At 32.3% G+C, this 9,820-nt stretch overlaps 1 protein-coding gene across 1 annotated transcript; it reads right to left on the reverse strand.

Moving 5' to 3' along the window:
* Positions 1–921: 921 nt before the first annotated feature.
* Positions 922–9,765, reverse strand: LOC143049948 (charged multivesicular body protein 2a-like). The gene is made up of 6 exons (XM_076223723.1): positions 9,653–9,765; positions 7,035–7,217; positions 5,436–5,615; positions 4,775–4,905; positions 2,246–2,307; positions 922–1,213 (listed from the first exon to the last, which is right to left on the reverse strand). The coding sequence occupies exons 2-6, from the start codon at positions 7,206–7,208 to the stop codon at positions 1,080–1,082; spliced, it is 681 nt and encodes a 226-aa protein (XP_076079838.1). The 5' UTR covers positions 7,209–7,217; positions 9,653–9,765; the 3' UTR covers positions 922–1,079.
* Between the last annotated feature and the right edge of the window lie 55 nt (positions 9,766–9,820).

Below are 9,820 nucleotides of genomic sequence, written 5' to 3' on the forward strand. Positions count from 1 at the left end.
GTCGCCTTTTTTCATGCCGTCACAATAGGAAATTCAGAGGAAAGCAAGAAATTTTGACGTCATAATCGGATTTTAACCAATGAAGGACTGAGATCAAACGAACCACACGTTGATGTAAATTTTCTTTATACAATGGGTGCAGAAAGGGATAAATTGATGAAAAATTAGAGAAATATAGTTTAGTAAGTACACAGTATAAAAAAATTGTATAGATAAAAAATAAATAACTGGAAGAGAAAAGGTCATTTTGGATGTGATTTGCAGTAATCTGACAGTAAGGATATATGTTTGAACTTATACAACAGAAATGCAGCCTTAAAAACATCTAGGTTTCTATATGTATAAAAATTTGGCACAGTTACATTTTGAATGTTGTTGCTACCTTACTGTAAATGTATCAAATTCATCATGCCATCATGTCTAATGTTAGAAATGCTTGGGAACAATGTAATTTTCTTTCTGTAGATTAATGCAGACTTAAGTCATAGAACCAGAATATGACTACAACCAGAAAATGGAATAATTGATATGTCAGTTAAAGTACAATGTCTTGGTTTATCAGAACACCAAGTGAAAATTACAGAATGCAATGAATAAAATTTATATATATTATGGCTCAAACGTTTTGCATCACCAAATAACAGGGGAAAATGCAGTTTAAAAATAAAAGAGGAATATTCAAGTCCCCCCCCCAAAAAAAAAAAATCCCTATTTTGATTTATACCATGGGTTCCTCAGGGCCTTTTAGACCATGGGGCTATCTAAAATAGATTTTATAATAGATTGTTTTAAACTAAAAGTCTGGTGCGATAGTTAACGGATAAGGCCAATGGTATTTCAAATCATTTGGCGCTAATTGAAAATTCAATACTGGAAGAACACTGTAAATATTCTACAGAAATAACTGACAGGTACAGATAATGTATTCCCAGAGCTCCTTCCTTTTATGCCAAGAATACATATGTGAAGATTAATGAATGAAAGAAGGTCCCCTATTGCACACGAACAACTCTCTCATTCTACACAAATGTCATGCCCAAGTACACCACAGCCTATTTCATGTATATATTATCACAGTTTCACTGTCGTCGTAAGTTTTCTAATCGTGCCTCTAAATCAGCATCAGCATCACTAGGTCCTCCTCCTCCTGCAGCCTGTGCTTGTGGTTGTTTTGTTGCTCCAGCTGCTAATGTCCCCCCTGTTGATGGTAAACCTGTAAAAAAGATATTTTTTTAAAAATAAATAATGTTTGAACCATAAAAGGTTTTAAATCATAATCTTAGGTTTGTTAATCTTCAACTATCTTTATATCACATGTATGTTCCTATTTACTGCTGTTTATTAAACTGGTCATTTCAGGTAGAAATATGACATGGTAAAATATTTCAAATTCCACATTATATTATTATATAATATATATTTTGTTGTTTTCTAAACATTATAATTATTTCTTTAAAATGTATATTTTAAATATTAAAAGATGATAAATACCTGAAAGTAAGTTTAAAAGAAACAATTCAAACTAAACTAAAAGGGACAGAAGAAAGATTCATAAAGGACATCCATTCAGGATTATTTTGTTAAAAATTACATTTTGTGGTGTAGAGTGGATCCCATAGTAAGACATGGAGATAGTTTCCGACCCTCTTATTTTTTACTCAACAATTTAAAATCTGTCAATTGTAAAACCTTATTGTGTATTACTTACCTGCATTTCATCTTGATCAGGTTAAGACCATATTCTTAACAATAGAACTTATTGTGAATTCACTTATTTTCGTGGGTACCAATTTTCGTGGATTGAGGAAAACTTACACTTCCGTGGATATCTAATTTTGTGGTTTTGCTTAAATCTGCATACAAGACTATGGAAAATTTGTAATAAGTTGAACATTTAAATTCGCAGTTCACCTTACCCACAAATTCGAAAATCAGTAGTGGGTCTCATTGGGGTCTAAGCGTGATGCCGGATTGCCGATATTTGGTAAGCGTGACACGGGAAAGTCAAATTATTGTGTCGTGAAAACGGGAAATGTGGTCTAGCGGGACCCGGGAAATGACAAAAAAATGAGAATTGCTTATGTACATAGTGTAAGCGGGATAAGGGAATCTGACAAAACAGTAAGCGGGATCCGGGATCGGAACCCCCCCAATGAGACCCCCTCAGTATCCAATGAAAAATTTGAATCAACAGTAGACAATTGATATATCAGTTGTAAACCTAATTTCAAATAATAGGACATACCTGATAATTCATCTGTCAGTTGTAAACCTAATTCATCTAAAACTTGAGAAACTATAGCATCACTGAAAGAGAAAACATTAAGAAATTGATAGTTTAGAACAATAATTTTAAGTAGTGTGTCCAAATTGGATCAGCATAATTTTTTGGTGAACAAAATACCAAAAGAATGTATGAGGCATGTATATATAAATTAAACCAGATGCTCCGCAGGGTGCAGCTTTATACGACTGCAGAGTTTGAACCCTGAACCGTTGGGCCAAGTATGGACACAACATTCAAGCTGGATTCAGCTCTAAATTTGGATTGTGATTAAATAGATGACACAGCATAGGTTTCTGACACAGAATGAATGTGGTCTAATGAACTTAAAATATTTTTTTTGCCTTTGAGCAATTCACTATGCTGTTGAATATTAATACTCTCAAAAAAAATTTCTTTTTATTTATGAAATCTGAAATGAGAAAAATTGAACCCCCCCCCCCACCCCCATTTTTTTTCAAATCCCCCTTTCCCTTTTTTCCAAAACTGATCTCAATTCAAATTTCTAATGAAGTTTACAACAATAACTACTCATTTAAATACATCATAAAATATTAAAATGTAAAATAAAGTGCTTGTTATCACTGAATGGTAAAGATTGTTTTAATTTATCAGTTGGTAGTAAAAGTGAATATACATTGTATATTGTATAAAACAATGATTTAAGTTGATTCAACTACTATTCTGGACAAAGAAAGATAACTCCAATTGAAAATTTCTTGCTATTGCACAATATTGTGCAATTAGATATTTCTTGGTATTGTGCAATACTGTGCATTTGAAAATATTTGCTATTGCACAACACTGTGCAATTGAAGATTTCTTGCTATTGCACAATACTGTGCAATTGAAAATTTCTTGCTATTGCACAATACTGTGCAATTGAAAATTTCTTGCTATTGCACAATACTTAATATAATAATTTTGGATCCTGATTTGAACCAACTTGAAAACTGGGCCCCTAATCAAAAAGTACATGTTTAGATTCAGCATATCAAAGAACCCCAAGGATTCATTTTTTGTTAAAATCAAACTAAGTTTAATTTTGGACCCTTTGGACCTTAATGTAGACCAATTTGAAAACGGGACCAAAAATTAAGAATCTACATACACAGTTAGATTCGGCATATCAAAGAACCCCAATTATTCAATTTTTGATGAAATCAAACAAAGTTCAATTTTGGACCCTTTGGGCCCCTTATTCCTAAACTGTTGGGACCAAAACTCCCAAAATCAATCCCAACCTTCCTTTTGTGGTCATAAACCTTGTGTTTAAATTTCATTGATTTCTATTTACTTATACTAAAGTTATAGTGCGAAAACCAAGAATGCTTATTTGGGCCCCTTTTTGGCCCCTAATTCCTAAACTGTTGGGACCTCAACTCCCAAAATCAATCCCAACCTTCCTTTTGTGGTCATAAACCTTGTGTCAAAATTTCATAGATTTCTATTAACTTACACTAAAGTTATAGTGCGAAAACCAAGAAAATGCTTATTTGGACCCTTTTTGGCCCCTTATTCCTAAAGTGTTGGGACCAAAACTCCCAAAATCAATCCCAACCTTCCTTTTGTGGTCATAAACCTTGTGTTAAAATTTCATAGATTTCTATTCACTTTTACTAAAGTTAGAGTGCGAAAACTAAAAGTATTCGGACGATGACGACGCAGACGACGACGCCAACGTCATACCAATATACGACCAAAAAATTTTCAATTTTTGCGGTCGTATAAAAAGAGAAAGAAATGGAAATAACTTTATTTTACAAGCAGGCCAAAATCTAACTTGAATATTTTGTTTGTTCAATCCTGTGCTCCATATTTTATTTGACCAAAGGTGTTGGAATTCAGATGATTTCATCAAGGGTTGAAAAATAATAAACAGTCAGCCCCATAAAATAGTAGCTTTTTTTTCCTGTTTTGGGTGTAAATGTCAACACTTCATAATACATGTAAGACGTGAAAGAAAAGCATAACAAACATGGTTACATTTCATTTCTTCACACTTAAACTAGAGAGGCTTTTACATAATTCTGCTGTACCTTGCCTTTCATTATTGGTAAGGCTAACATTGGTTTAATATAATTTTTAGATTTAAAGCCTGAAAAATTTCAAATGGCTTCAGGCAAATAAATCTGCTCTATGGTAAGGTTGTTGTCTCTTTGGCACATTCCCCTTTTCCATTCTCAATTTTATCAATGTTTAAATTTCTAGAAAAAATTTCAAGGTATTACTTAAAAATAAACAACTTTTTCATCAATATGTGCCATCAATGAATAATGTACTTTTAACTTTTAATTCCCATTTGAATGGTTTAACACTAGTAATTCTTGGGGCCCTTTATAGCTTGCTGTTCGGTGTGAGCCTAGGCACCATGTTGAAGACCTTACCTTGACCTATAATGGTTTACTTTTATAAATTGTGACTTGGATGGAGAGTTGTCTCATTGGCACTCATACCACATCTTCCTATATCTTTTTAATGTCACCATACCTTTCATCTTCATCGTCTTCATCGCCCATAGCATCGTCTATAGCATCATTCATCATTTCTTCTTTCATTTCCATTATCTCTGATTGTTTTTCGAACTCCATCATTATCTTCTGAATTTGTGGAAGCTTCAACTACAGAAATAACACAACGTCTTAATTACTTTGGATGCAATTTAACTCTCGAACAGCTATGTCCATGCATGATTTAATAATTCATTTCAAATTATAAGGATCTATTATAAAAACCTTGGTATCATCTTTATTTCCATTTGTTAAACAAAAAGTAGACTAAATTAAACCTAACTATTTAAAAGCAGAGTAATTTACAGACAGGTGAACATTTACCAGGAAGCCTTCTGATTATGTTGGGAAAGTACTTTTGTAATTAAGTTATTGTTTTTTGAAATTCAAACAAAAACAAAACTTGACCTATAGTTGTTAATTTCTGTGTCATTTGGTCTCTTGTGGAGAGTTGTTTCATTGGCATCCTCTTTTTTTATATTGAATAATTTTATGGATGTAGGTTTTTACTTTGACTTTGCCTTTTCATTCATTGTAGCTAAGTATTTAAATATAATAAATATTTTGAATAAAAGGAGATCTGGGATTATATGTCAATGAGACAGCAACCCAATCACTATTGAGTGACATTAGACAACCACCTGTTTGTTCATTGTTTGCATGGCTCTTGTAACCCCTTTCATTGCATTGGCCATAGCATTATTTGATTTTAATGTCTGTATTTTTAGTGACACAGCCTGTATGTTAGCTCTCATCAAAATAAACTTCTTCACATAACGTCTTGTTCGAACTAAATCTTTGGCCATAATCTTCACAGCATCCTAAAAGAAAGAATCATATAAACATTTATTGCATGAAAGCTCAATTGGTTATTCATACATATTAAAACAAAAATGCATAGCACATGAGTAGGAAATAGACCTTATATCTATTTACAAAATTGAAATGTTCTTTTGAACTGGAATACCCTTAAATATTTGTACTTCACCTAATTAAACCAGTATTATATGACTTAGTTTTGTAAGAGCTATTTTAAAGTGTGATCCACCTGTATTACAGGGTTTATTTGTTTTTCACATGCGCTGACTATGTTGATTTTTCGTTAAGTCTTTTGGGAAATTCTACCATTTTTCTTGATTTTTTTTTATCTTGATTGAGTATGTATACAATCCTTGTCCTCAGTTCACACAGAACTGGAAATATATGATGACACAAATACATGTTTAAACCCGCCACATTACTTATTTATGTGCCTGTCCCAAGTCAGGAGCCTGTAATTCAGTGGTTGTCGTTTGTTTATGTGTTACATATTTGTTTTTCGTTCATTTTTTTTTTACATAAATAAGGCCGTTAGTTTTCTCGTTTGAATTGTTTTACATTGTCTTATCGGGGCCTTTTATAGCTGACTATGCGGTATGGGCTTTGCTCATTGTTGAAGGCCGTACGGTGACCTATAGTTGTTAATGTCTGTGTCATTTTGGTCTTTTGTGGATAGTTGTCTCATTGGCAATCATACCACATCTTCTTTTTTATATATAAGAGATATATTCTCCCATTTTATCTAAAAATTCTATCAAGGAGTTATCTTTTTTATTTCCCATGCCATACTCTACACAAAATCATTAGCATTGAGGGGTCCGGTGACCAATACTTTTTATTATATTTTTGACAAACGCATGCTAAAAGCTTCATTTTGACAAATTATTAAAAAAATCTATGAATTTTGATTAAGACCCCCTCCGGTTACAATAAGAAATGTGTATACATTGCTTTGTTTACATATTTGTTTTTCGTTCATTTTTTTTTACATAAATAAGGCCGTTAGTTTTCTCGTTTGAATTGTTTTACATTGTCTTATCGGGGCCTTTTATAGCTGACCTTGCGGTATGGGCTTTGCTCATTGTTGAAGGCCGTACAGTGACCTATAGTTGTTAATGTCTGTGTCTTTTGTGGATAGTTGTCTCATTGGCAATCATACCACATCTTCTTTTTTATATAAGCAGAAAAAAACAATAATGCATATTAATTTTATTTTAGGTATTACGTAAAATAAAATTAATATGCATAAACAGAACATCATCTTCTACCAATTGAGCAAGCACTATTTTGATTACTTGTAAAGTGTCTGAAAATTCTCTTCCAACAATTATTTCACAATTACACTTGAAAAACAGTTAAACCATTGTAGAATGTGTACATCAACATTAAAAAAAGAAATTATAATAATAATTTGAACAAACCATCTGGCCTTGCTTTGCCATTTTCTTGATATCAGCAATAACTTTCTTCTCTTGTTGTTCCATCTTGGCTTTTTCTCTGTCCAGATCTCTCATTGCTTTGGTTAATGCCCTTTGGTTCTGTCGTAACATTTCCTCCGGAGTCTTTTTCTTTCCAAAGAGCCATTCTAAAGGCATTTTGACACACTGGAAATAAAATGAAGAATAGAAATTGGGAATATTTGTCAAAGAGACAACAACCCGAAAAAAGAGCAGATAAAAACAAGAAAAAATTTATACCTTGCAGGTAAGGCTTAGAAATGAAAGTAAATGCACATGACAAATAGGATATTTTAGAGTAACAGTTACAGGTCAGTTTAAGAGCTTCAGTTCTATGTTTAATGTATGTATATAAGAAAACCCAACATTAAATAAAGATGAAAATAAAGGAAAACTAACTTGTTGAACATTCATGGTTTAAATTTCTAAGCAGGATGTGATGGCCATACTGCCATGACGTCCATACGATTACTGGCTATACCTTGAAAAGATGTAACGACCATAGAACAACATCATCCATACTTTGTGAAGACGCACCGTCCATGTTTTTTTTCTCAAAAATACTTATTAAGCATTTTACTAGATATTACATGTAGATGGTTATTATAACTTGTAAATGTATTGTACAATTTTTACATTATTTGTCATGTTAAATATTTGTTATGGACTTGTAATAAGCTATATATATATCATATATAAATGGATGTGTATATCTTGTGTAAACAAACTGAAAAAGTAAAACAAAGTGGATCAACCTGAAGCATAAGTTTGTAAAACAAACTGAAAAACATACATTCATACATTCGTAGTGTTGTAATATTATATTTAAGAAATGATTCATGGGGGCTTGAATGAATTAGTGACATGCTTAAACTATTTACAATAATGTATTTAGATAGTTTGGGATGAATTTAAATGATAATTTATTTATACCTATTACAATTTTCAGGTATGATGAGTCCACCAGCAAGAAGAAAATATTTTATCGCAATATAAAGTAATCTTTTAGTCTCCATTTCCTAACAGAGCAATGAAATCAAATCAAATTCAGATCACTTTTAAACTTTTGCTATAAAATGATGATATTTGTGTTTAACTGTGTTCAGTTTATACAAAATATTTCAATCTTGATGCATCTGTGGACTCACCAGTTTTGAAAATGGTGAGTCCAGACAGATTTTGATGAGTCCAGGACTCATGGACTCGCCTTAGTGAGAACCCTGCAGATCAAGTTTAAGTTTCGTTCAGATCCGCTCCAAAATTAAGGGTTTACAACTTTGAAAATTGTTGAAAATCCCAGTTATACAGACTATTTCTCTATACGCCTCCAGATTTTGAGCTGACTTCTCCATGTTTTCATGTGTGAGACTACCATCATGTTTGTGTCTACATGTGTTATTGAAATTGCAGATTTTTCAACTTTTTGAGACGGAGCCATTCGTGTCCCTTTGACACATCAAGTTTGTCACTTTTTTTTAATTCACGTACTTGTGCAGAAATCTACTTCCTTAATGTTACGGTATTTCCGATTCTATTTTAACAGATTTTGAAGTTACTGTACAAAAAAAATAATTCATACAGACTTCGTTCCCTTTCACAGATAATGCCTGCCTCGTTTTATGTTTAAAATGTAAAAAAAAAATATGGCTTTTAACACATTTTAGTATCAATTGTTAATTTTCCTTGTTGTGTTGAACATCGGTTTCACAAGCATGTATTTACCTGTAAAACGCTTATATGTTATATGTCAGTTTGGTATGTCAAGTCGTTTGGTAAAGTTAACATACTTTTATGAGAGTTATCTTTCCTTAACCAGTCTTTGGTGTATTGATATGCGGATTGCATTCCGTATTTGTATGATATGTCAGTTTATCTTGTTCTCTTGATTTATTGTTACGATACCATGTAGATGTGTTTTTGAAGAATAGAACATTATTAACTTGAACTTTAGTTTAATTACTTATGCCAGAGTAAAGCATAAAATATATTCTTATATCATCGTTTATGACGTCAGGAAGCTCATTCATTAAAAAACATATGACGTGCGAGTACGATCACCAACAGCACAGGCAATATATTCATATTTTACCACGGGAGTGTACTCAAAGCGTTTGAAGGACTTCATGATAGAATTTATGTTATAACATCAACATGCTCAATGCTCAATTAAAATTTAAGTATGGAGTGGGACAATGCTTCTTCACTGGGTATGGACGATGTGTGTCATTGACAATGTTACGGTATGGCCAACACATCAAGACGATTTAGGGACGCCATGGAAATATGGCGGTTGCATCTTGAACTTGTCTTTTCTATGTTTCTCATCCCTATCGTCAGTTTTTTTTAATAATAATCTGTTTGATGATAAAAAAAAAAGGCTGTTTTTAAGTTTAACCCACCATATATGTATATCTTCAGAAAAATGCCTGTACCAATACCAAGTCAAGAAATGAAGAATAGGACACTGACAGTTCAATTATTGTTTGATGTCTACATGTATGATATGACTAGGAGTATGAATCGATGAACATTTTGGTGTGTTTATCTTTTACTTCTTAACCATTTGAGCAACATTAATTTACCTTCTATATGCAAATTAAGCTTCTTCAACAATAAAATACAATGTAACTGAGTTGTAAGAAATGAGTGACTCTGAGTCAGGAAATATGCTTCAATGTGTATTTTGACAATGACGTCACGGAAAATGTGTTTAGTCTCTAAAACAAAATAAAAGTTGTGTTTATGTTTTT

Source organism: Mytilus galloprovincialis, chromosome 10 (assembly GCF_965363235.1).
Source record: "Mytilus galloprovincialis chromosome 10, xbMytGall1.hap1.1, whole genome shotgun sequence".
Lineage (NCBI taxonomy): Eukaryota > Metazoa > Mollusca > Bivalvia > Mytilida > Mytilidae > Mytilus > Mytilus galloprovincialis.

What these genes read in the sequence shown, in the direction of transcription:
- LOC143049948 (XM_076223723.1), bottom strand. Translation starts at nt 7,208, where the DNA reads ATGCCTTTAGAATGGCTCTTTGGAAAGAAAAAGACTCCGGAGGAAATG. An exon ending in GAAGACGATGAAGATGAAAG is followed by an intron (nt 2,308 to 4,774) that starts GTATGGTGACAT and finishes TTTCTCTTTCAG; the next exon opens with TGATGCTATAGTTTCTCAAG. An exon ending in ACTGACAGATGAATTATCAG is followed by an intron (nt 1,214 to 2,245) that starts GTATGTCCTATT and finishes TCTTTTTTACAG; the next exon opens with GTTTACCATCAACAGGGGGG.